At 39.5% G+C, this 12,643-nt stretch overlaps 1 protein-coding gene across 1 annotated transcript in view; it reads right to left on the bottom strand.

The window, feature by feature from the left end:
• Positions 1 to 244: 244 nt before the first annotated feature.
• The window catches only part of fam83b (family with sequence similarity 83 member B), a 39,573-nt gene continuing 27,174 nt past the window's right edge, over positions 245 to 12,643 (bottom strand). The window contains exons 3-5 of the mRNA XM_017694138.2: positions 7,669 to 7,833; positions 5,445 to 5,569; positions 245 to 5,106 (exon numbers count right to left, since the gene is read on the bottom strand). Of these exons, the coding sequence (XP_017549627.1) occupies positions 3,066 to 5,106; positions 5,445 to 5,569; positions 7,669 to 7,833 (2,331 nt within the window). The 3' untranslated portion in view covers positions 245 to 3,065. The remainder of the gene's footprint in view (positions 5,107 to 5,444; positions 5,570 to 7,668; positions 7,834 to 12,643) is intronic.

Below are 12,643 nucleotides of genomic sequence, written 5' to 3'. Positions count from 1 at the left end.
GTAATCGGGGGTAATCGAACAAGAGTCTGGCAACCAAGACTTTGCGGCTTTTTAGTGTTTGACAGTTTCTCATTGCAGATTAAACATATCAGAAAACCAGCTGGAGTGATTATAAACGCAAATAAGTCCATTCATCTCCAAATGACTGATGCTCATCTTAAATCTCTCTCTTTACCATTTCTTTAGCTACTAGCTAGGCAAGATTGTTATCTGTGTTGCTATGGTGACCAGCAGTCTGCGCTGATCTTCAGGGTTTAAGAATGAATTGGCAGTAACTCCAGCATTTAAGACCATTTATTGTTAAACTGAGTTGAATGATCGGCAGATCTTTAATTTACTGCAGGGATGTGCAGTAAATTATGCACATGATGCAAGGAGGATTATATTATTTTTACCTACTAATCTAATTCTGCTGCTTTTTACTGCCACAACAGGGGAGTAAAAGAGTCGCATGTTGCCGACCCCTGCACTATTTGAAAAACAGATGAGAGAGGGAGATAACTATGTTGGTTGAAACATTATGATTTTAACCCTATAAATGTCCAGGACTCACTGACAAAGTTTTATTACACACTTCTAAACTAAGAGCAGCTCAGCTGTCCCTGTAGTTACAAAATAATAAGCCTTAGTATGTAATTAGACTGGGATTTTAAGGGGTTAAAACAATGTTAGGCTTGCCTCAGAATTTACCTACAACTCTTGCTTGTATTTCAGGGGCAGCACAATTAACACAGCAAAAAAGGCCAAAGTAATTGAATCACTGCAGATTTTGGACATACAGAAATAAAACAAAAGTAAAGTCCAGAATTTACCCTACAGAAAGAAAAAATATATAAGTTCTGTTCTATATTGTTATTTTTCTTAACTGATTTTAGCAGTCGCAGTTTAACAATTCCAAAATCTAGGTGTGCTGCAGCCCCACTTTCCATATCCCTTGGCGTCGCCCACATCTATTTGTCAATCTCTCGCTTCTTGTCAAACAAACAAGTGCTTCAGGTTCTTCTTAAAGTAACTATGTGGGCTGTTGCTTACCAAATCCATGTGACCTGAAGGAGAGAGGAAATGAATGGAGCTTGGCAGGTGATTAAGAGGTCCTTCATCGCAGGGACAGGGGCACAATATGACGCTTTAGTGTTTACTTTATAAATGTTATGCGGACATATCCTTGACATGTCACATCTGCACCTAGCACTGCCCACTACGGCTGTTACTGTGTTGTGATTTCATGGTCAGTCGTGGCTCATGATTGGATCGTTACCTCACTGTTGGCTTGTTCAAAGTATCAGTTAAAATGCATTTCAGTCTGTTCCCATCTACAGGTTCTAGTACCTTAACCTTCTTTGGCCAGTGCCCACCGGCAGGCCCAAAGTTTATTACACACTTCTATAATCTAAGAATAGCTCAGCCAGTTTTCATTGAATTCCCTGCAGTTACTGTATAATAAGCCTTATGATGTAATAAGCCTTGGATTTTAAGGGGTTAAACAACACAGTGGCCTACAAATATCTCAGAAAAACATTATATAATTGATTCTTCTATGTATAGCAGCAATTTAAATGTGCTTGAGATTCTTTTTTTTTTGTTTCTTTTTGCATGCTCATTCCCAACAAAGTGAAGCACATTTTTTTACGATTTTTAATAAAAATATTCTATTCAAAGAATAAAATAATTGAAAAAAAGAAAAAACTAATGTTCAAGGATATATCCATGTAACATGTTAAAGGCTTGTGTGAGGCATTATTCAAGTGGTTTATTCAAAGTTTTTACTTAAATGTTCATGTGTCTTAATATTTTTGCACAATATTTGTGCCAGGTAATCATATGAAATGTCAAACCGTAACACCCTCTATTGTCCACTTATGATCAGATCACCCGCAAAGTACATTAATGCCAGGTGTAAATGGGACCTGTCTTACAATGAAATCCTCCCACAACCGATTAATAAAGAACAGTAACATTTTGCACATGAGGTAAAGAAAAACATTGTAAAAAACATGGTACAACATAAAAACACTGACATCCAAATCCACAGTCAGCATGCACCCGTCAATCTCATACTTTGAGATGAGTACAATATAAAATATTGCACTTTATTACTTAATATAGCAGTTTAAAAACTAGCAGTTATTTTCCCGTGTAGTGTAGTAACATAGTGGATTAGTTGGGTAAGGCTGGGCATTCACTATACGACTTTTAAATCTTAACAGATTTCTAAACTGGAGAACATCATAAACTTAATGTCAGTTTGTCATAGAATTTCTTGTCTTTTCGTTGTGAGGGCACTCAGACTAGATGACAGAGCAAAGAGAGAGTTTTAGCTATGAATAAAAACTCAAACTCCCAGATCTCCTCAAATAACACAACACAAACAGCTGAATTTACTGGACCTTCACTACAAACTGACAGCTGACATCTGGATCCAACATTATAAACATGATGTTGGCTCTTATTTGCCTGTGTCTTACACATGCTTCCTCTGTCTGCACTCTGCTGTTCTTGTACGAAACTTGTTTCTACACTCTTCCAGCTCTCTGATTGGCTGTTGTTTGAATCACTCATTCAGTAAATCTCTGACTGTCTCATACAGCAGGCCTCAAGAACATGTTGAGTTATAATATCAAACATGTTTGATAATATGAGAGCGGCTTTGATCACTTCAGAGTTTGATTGGAGGGCTAAAGATTCACTCTTTTCTCCTCTCACACCACCAGATTATCACTTCTGACTGAGCTCCAAACCTGGAAAATTGCTTCTGCCGGTGAAAATTTGTTGTAATGGGCGAATAGGGCTTAAAATCCAGCAAAGAATAGTGTAGTGTATGCCCAGCCAAGGCTCAGACTTTTTCTATTTCAAATGAGAACCCAACTTACAACAACATTGTGTAACAACTCAAACGTTATTTATTTCTAGAGCCAGTGAGAGATTTCCCTACTTTGTGTCACAAAGTCTTAAAGTTTTAAGCGTAACTTTGTACACTGAAGTGTCAAGTTCATCAATGGCATTAGCAACTTGGAAACATCCAAGTGTGCAACTGTATTGTCTGTTATTGGCAGGGATGTCCATTGTCACTTATTCTTGTTTATCAAATTTCCCATCCTTTGTATAAAACGGCCAAATTTATTGTCTTGAGATTGTGTCTGTGGAAGTATATGATTGCTCTGCTCAGTGCTCGAACTTCCTCTCGTAATGTAAGAACTTCTTTGTTTCTCTACTGTATGGTTATTTGCAGACAGAGTAGTGCCCTGGCCTGAAGTACGTTTAGTCTCAAAGGTGCAAAGAGGCTCAAATCTGCTGTATAATCTGCTTGGGCCAGGGTGATCTCTCTGCCACTGACTTGTTCCTCGTGCTGATCTCTCATTTGCTGATCTCTCATTTGTAGCTTTTGTATAAAGCTGTCCTGCTGTTTTCACAGTCCCATCACCTACTGAGGAGCCATGGAGATCCTCTGTACCAAAACGAGGGGCAGATAATTCTCCAGAGAACACTGCAGCATGGTTCACATTTCCAGAGAGCCCCCCATTTGCCCTTTTCATCTTGCTGCTGTCAATGGATTTCATAGAAATGGTTGTGCAGTCCTGTTGTGCTTTCGGCTCCCCATCATCAGAAAGAATGGTGTCAGAACTGCCACCTACTTTAGTGCTTGAAATATTCTTTCTTTTTGGTGAGCCCTCCCTCCTTTCAGGAATGTTTAGAAGTGACTTTATTTTCTTCGTGCTCTTTTTGAAGAATCGTGGAGACGACATGCCATTAAGACTACTCTGTTCTTTGTCCTCCACTTCAAGAACAGTTGCCGAAACAGTCCTGGAGGGAGGTTCTTGCCAGATTGTACGTGGTGGGTCTTTGCTCTCAGCCCTTTTGAAGTCATGATGAGAGACGGATCTCTGGTCCTCCTTGAGATTTTGGGAATACTCTCTGCCTCTCGAATTTTCTCCTGCTGTGCTCCTCTCTGTTTGTCTTCTTGACAGAAATCCATACATGTGACTGGAGGACTCATTAACATTACTGCTGTATGAATTATATCTAGGGTCTGCCACACTGTGCCTCTTGTACAAGTTCTCTTGCTCAGGGTCCTTAGCCAGGATTCGACTTTTAGCCCTGCCAAGGCTTGCATATATCGTGTCTCTTCCTGAGGTGTAGGTGTTGTTTCCTGAGGGGTCTAGAATCTGAATACTCCGTCTCTTCATCATAAATTCGTCACGATTGTCCGTCAACCCTGATTGATTCCATTGTGACGAGGAGTAGTACTGTGCCCCAGGCCGCATTCCAAACTGATCTTCATGGCGTATGGAGGATGAGGACCCGTTTGTGTAACTATTGGTTTCTGGATGCTCCGGTATGGTGGACTTGAAAACCAGAGATGACCTAAGACGAGAATGCAATGCAGGAGGAGGCTTGTTCTCCAGCTCATATGGGTCCAGATAGTCATAGGACTCTCCAATAGGTACTTCACTGTTATTTAGGTAGGACTCTATCCTCCAGGTGCGCAGGAAGGATTTGGATGCATTTGCCAAGCTTGGTAGGTTCTGCTGCATTGAGAGAACTTGTTTGTCATGTCCATGGTAGGACTGGCGCAAGTTAGTGTTCCTGTTCATCATGTTCACCCTGGAGCTTTCATAGGGGTTCTCCATTGTGCTTGAGTAGTGGTTCCCTCCATAATGCCTGCTTTGTTCTGCCACATTCCAGTTACTGGAGCCATGTCTGTAATAGTGAGGGATGTAAGAAGGCTCCTGCCTTTCCCCCGCATAGCTGTGCCTTTTGTTGAAATCTGTCGTTTCTTGAAGGAATCTACTTTGATGTGCAATAGGGTTGGGGAGGTCATCCAGTGTACTCTTAAAGCCTGGTTGTCTTTCACAAGTTTGTCGGTACACTGAATCGAGTGTATGCCTTAATTGGTCACTCCTTTCAAACATTTTGGTGGGGTGACCAAGGTAACCCTCCATTTTGCCATTTAACCTTCGCTCTGATGAGATTTCCTGAGGCTGGAGTTCTTCTGGAATAGTGGAGCGGGCGTACAGAGTCCGAAACTCCTCATCATAAGATTCTACCAGCTTGCCTGTTATGACCTGAACCATACTGAGGTGGATCTTCTCAAAGGACCACATGAAACTAGAGGGACAGAGATATTATAAGAAATACATTAGTGCACTTTCTCCATACATTTGAATTTAACACAAATTTATGTTTCTAAGGCCCAGTCCCATTTCTTCTTTGTACCCCTACCCCTGGTTTTCGAGTGTCACCCTAACCCCTTGGAACTGAATTACAAGGGGTAATGGTTGAAATCTTGCCTTATGAAATGGGACCCTCAAATTAAAAAATAAAAACTGCTTCATCAACAAAATTGGGACACCCTACCCCTAGACATGAATGCACAAAACATAGGGCTAAGGGCTCAATGGGTGAAATGGGATTGGGCCTTACTTTCAGCAATTTCACAATCTCACCTGTATGATCCAAAAAAGACTGTGTGACAGTCCACTATGAGAAATTTTTGCCCCATTCCGCCGTGGAACTTGGCACCTGACCTACAGAGGTATTCCTGGCCTTTCACAGTACGCACCCTCATGTTCTGCAGGAAAGACAATGCTTAAATTGCAACAGACATGATATGAGTCTACTGTGTTGACATAACATAACTAGGAGCAATATAAAGACATCATCCTGCTGCTATCCTGAAAGAGTTTTACAGCTACTTTACATAGACAGAGATAAGGCATATTCGAAGTACAAGGGTCAGGCCCCTGATTACAATGGACAGACAAAGGTGTTAGTCATTTGTTGTAGGCATGTTCCATGTAAATAAACTATACTTTCTGTGTATGTTTTACCTGTTTTAAAAATATTGACTAGAGCATATCTGTTAATAAGTAATGTGCAAATGCAGAAATATGAATGTCATTGGCACAGAATGAATATACATGATGTGAAGGTTATTGCAAACCACATGTAGCCCAAAACTCAAGAAAAATCCATCCAAAAAAGCCATCCACAAAAAACAAGGCACAAACGAAGTAAGGTCAGTGGTAAATAGACAACAATGTTAATCACAAAACACAATGTTACTAAAGTGAGATAAAAATCCAAAGAAAAATAGTAGGATTTGAGAAACAGTAACAAAGTTTGCAAGAACATATTGTGGCCACACTGTGGCATATTTTGAGCTGTAACTTCTCACACATATACATGTGATTCTAAGAGCTGAAATAACATGTTTTGAAGGCTTGTGCACTGCTTAGCCACTATCTTTGCTGCCATTGCTAGAGGAATTTTCCTAACAACATGTCATTGAGACTTTATCCTTGTTTTTGGTCTAGTTTTGCTCTAGACCTTATTGCAATTTTTGCTACAGTTGATCACAATTATGTGCCTCCCAGGCACTGGTGTAAAATGGTTAAATCATATTTAATGAACAGATCATTCTAGTTTTCAAAACATTTTTTGTAGAGTCCCACAGAGTTCAGTCTTATGGTCTTTGCTTTTCTTTACCTTTGTATACATCTAGGTGATGTCATCAGGAGGCATGATGAAATTTTCATAGCTATGCTATGACACAACTATAGGTTTCCATTCCTTGTGAAAATAAAGACTATTGACAGGCTTATCAGCTGTGTGTCAGATGTTTCACAGTGGATATGACAAAAGTTTCTCCAAAAATGGAATACTGATGCTCTTCGCTTATATTCAGAGCCAATATTAAAGTTGCTTTGAGAGAAACATAGCTCCTTTGCTTACCAAACCTGAAGTGCATAGCCTGGGTGCCCTCACCCTACATTTGGGTTGCTGACCCAACTGGGCATTGTTTTATACACAACGCACAGACTAAATATATGTGATTTGAACCTGAAACTGCTGTAACAAAGCTTATTACATCAGGCCCTCAGTGGTTTCCACAGTGAAAGCTTATGGTTTGTCTCAGCTCATGTTATGTTAATCTGTTTCTTAAGATAGCTCTTAAGTATTTGTGTATGTCCAACAGAATCTCCACCTTAAAAAAGTCCCACCAAGGTCAAAGTTGACCAGTGTAATCTTGAACAGCCACTTTTGAAGGAGGAATGCATTCAAAAGGGAGTGGTGGGAAAGTCAATTGCCTTTCAGCCCACTAGTAATTATTACAACTCCCCAGGGCAAAGCAGCCAGCATGACTGCTTCAGGCACCCTGTCATGTCTAAAAGGTTGTTATCAGCAAGGCACTTCCATCTGGTCACCTTACCGGACAGGACATGTTTTCTTTCACAAGGAAACCACAAAGTGACAATGTCAGTTTATCTGAACACCGTTTTTCTTTGACTTTTAACAATGAAACCTGTTTTTTGTTAAACCACTTTGATAAAACGAGAACCACGGGAAACAGCTGCTGCTTCTTGTGACATTTTGCACTATAAAAAATTGAAAAGGAAAACAATAACAGCAGGCCTGCAATTGATGGCAGTCTAAACAGCTTAGAGCACAGTCTTCTTTAGTGTTTATTTCACTGGCAAAACTAGAAGCACCTTCTCACTAAGTGAGAATTCTGATGACGAATTATGAAATATGTAAAAATTGTGCCTGGCATGAAAATACTTGCTAATTTTATGCTTCTTTGATTCTGAACGATCCTGTTTGCTAATATAACGTCCCTTCATGCTCTCATTCTTAATGCAGTGCATACAGAGAGAAAAGCTCACTCACCCTGAGTTTTTGGATCTGGATGTCATGGTTTTCTGCCATAGTGAGAAAGCTTTTGAACTGATTGTGGTCCAGGAGGATGTAGACAGGAACACCTTTGACAGCCGCGTCAACCACCTCTTTAAAAATATCCACATCTGTAAATACGTCCATGGCGATCGCGATGACCTGTATGGAGATAAGAACAAAAAAATACTTCAACCTACAGACCAGCACTACAATTATCGAACACATTCCGATTGGGCAGGCATTAATCAGTAATGGCTTGGAAAATGACTCGGAAGTGAGAAAAGTAAAAGCAGATGAAGGGTAAATGGCGCAATTCATCAAATTCTTCAAGCAAAAAAAATGTGACCCTGAATATCACACAGTTTGCAAAACTGCCGAGCAGTGAAGCAAATGTGTGGGCAGACCCCTCAGTGCCAATGGAAACCGAGCTCACAGTAGCTCTGATGTTGTCAAACGTACATTTATATGTGAGTCTTCACTGCCAATGCAGCCAATTTTAGGTGCAGAGAAAGCTGAGCTTCAAGGCATCTCAGGGATTCTTGCCTTTTAAAACTAACATGCGGCTTGCAAAACTGCAAGCATTCTTTTAGTCAAGCTTCAACAAGCTCAGGATGATGAGTTGGTGATGGGTGGCAGCATGTCTTAATCCCTGGCCTGTCGTGCGTTGCCTTGTACCACCACACCCCATCAAGCAGCAATCCTCCACACAAAGCACTTCAAGAAAGGTATTTTTTATTTCTCAGTAACTTCAAAACTACAAGTGCAACTGGGAATTCAACACTGAGCCAGGATACAAGTGGCTTTATTACATGCTATTGCTAATGCTGGTGGTCCTAAATGGTTCTTTCTTGGATGTTCAATTCATGGAAGAACTTTTAGAACAGGGGTGTCCAGTCTTATCTGCAGAGGGCCAATATGGTTGCAGGTTTCCACTCCAACAAAACAGGAGACGACCTGATGAAATGTTTGACGACTAAGATCAACTGATTAAACAAGTGGAATCGGGCAAGCTTCAGCTTGTTCGGAGTGACAACCTTCAGCCACACTGACCCTCCGTATGTACAAAGAAGGCCAGCTAGTGGTTTGGTGACTGTTCACGATGGATGAAATAAAAAGAAACCTCGCAAGAATTCCTTATGAGTCAGAGACGTCTTCATTGTGGAAACCTTGAGGAGCTTGTTACAGTATTTAGAACTGTGAAAGCAGGAGGACTGGCCAAACATGATCTTGTAGCAAGAATATATGTCCCGGGAGAAGTGGCTTAACTTTTGGTAAGACTTCACTTGAAGGGTGTCTGCACATTCATAACATCTTACATATACACTTCATAACATGTTAATCAATGTATAAGTCAACATTTATAAAGCACATGTTTTACATGATGATAATATGGACTAATGTGTTATTTTACTGAGACATTTTTGAAAATAATCTTCATTTTCTTTATTTCGAAAAACTATATTGTTTTCAGTAAAATCCCTAATTTCTGGAAAATGACCTCAATTTACTCCTTTGGGCATTAAGTGCTTTGTGCCAACAAGACCCTATTCACAGTACAGAGAAAAACACATTGCAAACTAATTAATGAGCTGTAAACACAGAAAACACTTTCATCAACGTGACGACATCAGAGCTATTATTTTACAAAAGCACTGCAAATAAAGAAAAACACAGGCAACTTCAGAAACGCTGCAAAGCCAGTCACAACACAACGGAAATGTTTCTGAAAGACTCAAAGGGCTCAAAGTGGACGGAATATCTAGGATCAAAAAATCAGACCACAGACACTCAGACACTCAGAGCCCAAGGTCATGGTTAACCTGGCTGGCTAGTTTGCTATCTGACTGTTGTAGCTGTGCTGTGGTGGTTTATCTGGTGTTACTAGTTAAACTTTTAGTTACCGTCTAGAGATAATTAGCTTTATGGTACAGTGATGGTTGGTAATCTGTTCAAATAAAAGTTAATTTACTTTTACTGGTGAACATTTGTGCTGCATAGAATTTAAAAGCCTGAACGGCTTGGTCGTCTGAGTGTCCACCAGAAACACCTCCGCTGTTTCGTGACCGGCTTTTCAGCATTTCTGAAGTTGCAAGTGTTTCTGTATTTGCAGTGTGTTTATGAAATGTAGCGCCCATGTTGTTATTTTGATGAAAGTGTTTTCAGAATTTTGCTGCTTATTCTTTGTTTGCGGTTTGTTGCCACCATAACTTTCATACTCCTCTATACTTTTTGAAACTTGTTTTTAATTATTTGCTCATTCTTAAGCATTTGTTGCTTAGCATGTCACTTTACTATATGAACAGTAAATTGCTGCTGTCAGAACACAACCTCGTATCTGCAAAATGACAAATTTACAGGAGAAGGAAAAAACTTCATTTACTTTTAATGTAAGTCAATGGAACCAGACATCTTTCCAAGTCTGAGACATCTTTCTGAGTCATTTCTTTTAGTCCATTCATAAAATATTCATTCATCATAAAACTTGCACACAATGTAAAGAGTAACAGGTATTTTCAACTGAAAAATGACAAAAATGGAGATACGAGGTTTTGTCCCGATAACAGCGAAATACAATAATCAGTGTGGTGGTAGGACTCATAGCATGAAGGAATTTTACAGGCCATAATACTCATCCATTCACTGTAGGTGCTGAATGGCCATTTAAAGTAAGTAGATTAGTTTGCATTGCTATTTAAAGAACCACATAACATTGAAATTGGAAGTATAGAGGATATGTGTCAAAACCACATAATAGCCAAAGGTGAAAGGTGAGCTTATTTTTGTTTTGGCTGTCTAGAAATAAGGAGTTTCACAGAAATTAACATATTTTTCAAAATAAAAAAGGAAAACTTTTGTTTTGAGAAATGCCTGTCAGACAATAAAATGGTATAGTGGTCTAAATTAATATCATGTCAAGCATATGCTTTATGGATGTTAATTCAAGCATTAATGAACATGTTATGAAGCGTTCTGAACATGTTGTGTAGACACTATTCAAGTAAAGTGTTACCAAACTTTTAGTGTTGGAATTGTGCCACCAGCAAGGGTCCACCCCTCTGAAACCCACCTCAAACTCCTCTATTCTGGAGTACAATTGTTTACACAAACAAAGCCAGCTAGTGAATTGCTATCGTCAGCTAATGAAAATGTGTTTTTCCTGTAAAGTGTGATTTTTGCTTTTTTTGCTTTATCTACATGTTTATTTTTTCCTTTTTATTTCAGCCATGACAACTTACAGTATATCCATGGGCTAACAGCAGCCTTGTTGTCTTCTCCACCCATTCCCACCCACATTTAGCCCAGAGGTTCTCATTGTTGTCCCCAGATGTTCTTGTTCCAAGATCACCCCACAAAATACTATCCATAAATGCCTCACTTTCACAGCAGTGCGAGCAAACTCAGATTTCAAATTTGGCAGTGCCAGTCGGGTCTGGTCAGCTCAGTACTCAATTCGTAGTCAGATTGGGTTCAGGCTTGGGCAGATGTCATCAAAGAGCCCTTTTTGGCAGCTTTATTTTTTGGAGTACAGGCCGGCAACTGCAATTTTCAAAGCCTGCACTGAAACTCCTTCTGACACAATGCTATAGCTACCTACACGCCCTGAAAATGGGCCAAAGTTATCCCACAAGGCTCCATTTCTATATTTGCATACATATAACTGATAACCACAATGTCCTGTCCTTCCTAAATTGAAATGTCACAACTGTGTCAGCATTTCTGCCACTTCAGAATGTAATTCTCATGACTCTATTAAGCTTGGCACTTTCTGAACACTGCAGGGTACACAGCACACACACCCTGAAACTATAGCTCAGAGTACTTTAGGATTGTGTGAGATGTTTAAAATCAGCCTACTTTTCCTTGTGGGATGAACTGTTTACCTCAACCCAGCTGCTGAAGGCTTTTTTTGCCACTGCCAAACATCATAAATGTTGCTTGCTGGTGGAACATTCTAAACTCTTTATTGATTTCTAAGCTGGCATGTGGGGATTTATTGCGTCAGGTATTGCACTTGATGCTAGCACTTCTGGAGTGACTTGGTGTCTAGACTAGTAATGAAACTAACTTCTGTTCAAATGTGTTTTCAAGTTGAAGTGCAGGACCAATATTTGTTTTAATACAGGTAGGCAATAATCAAATATAATCCGTGGGTACAGAGCTGTAAACTAGAGGAAGCTTTGAGGAAGAGTGGAACTACTATTGGCCAAAGTGTAATGCCGATGTTTTATGTAATTAATTTTTTTTTATGTAAAGTTTCAGTAGAATATGCTTTTGCCATCTTCTCTTGTTCCCATAGCAACTTCATCTGCAGGTATTCAGATCATAAGATCATAAAAGTATGTTTTCATCATAAATGTTAAACAGCTTGAATCTTGTACGTATAAATCACAGAAGTCACTCTTATATTATTTTAATCTCCTCTAGGTGGTTATGATGTAGCACCATTTTGAAGCAGATAAACAACATGCAATAATAGCTAGCCAGGCTAAAGAATAGCCTCCACATGGCGGAGTTAGTTTTGCCCACTGTCACAACCAAGACTCCCAATGTAACCAGTGAGAGAACTCTATAGTCCCCATACACATTTGAAACAGTTCATTCTTTGGATTTGCTACATGCAGAAATTAAAAATGTACAGTAAATAAAACACAGATTTATCGTGCTGAAATTTGCTTTTCTACTTTGCAGTCAAAATTTGCCACATTCAAGGCAACCCCTTTTCACCAGTCATATTTTTTTGGTGAATTTTTTTTTATGTATTTAGGTGGCTCACCTGTTTAAAACAACATGGAATTGTACTGAAATAAGTGTTTTGCATTGATTTGTTACCACAAATTGACATTTTGTTACCACAATCTACTGCTCCCACACACTGCATGCTGATGAAGCTTAAAAATCAGCTCGATCCAGGCCTAAAAAAGGGACAAAATTACATGCTTGGCTTTAATCTCATCCTGCAGCACCAGCT

The sequence above is a fragment of the Pygocentrus nattereri genome, chromosome 5, assembly GCF_015220715.1.
Source record: "Pygocentrus nattereri isolate fPygNat1 chromosome 5, fPygNat1.pri, whole genome shotgun sequence".
Classification (NCBI taxonomy): domain Eukaryota; kingdom Metazoa; phylum Chordata; class Actinopteri; order Characiformes; family Serrasalmidae; genus Pygocentrus; species Pygocentrus nattereri.
This window is presented reverse-complemented; position numbering and strand designations above follow the sequence as displayed.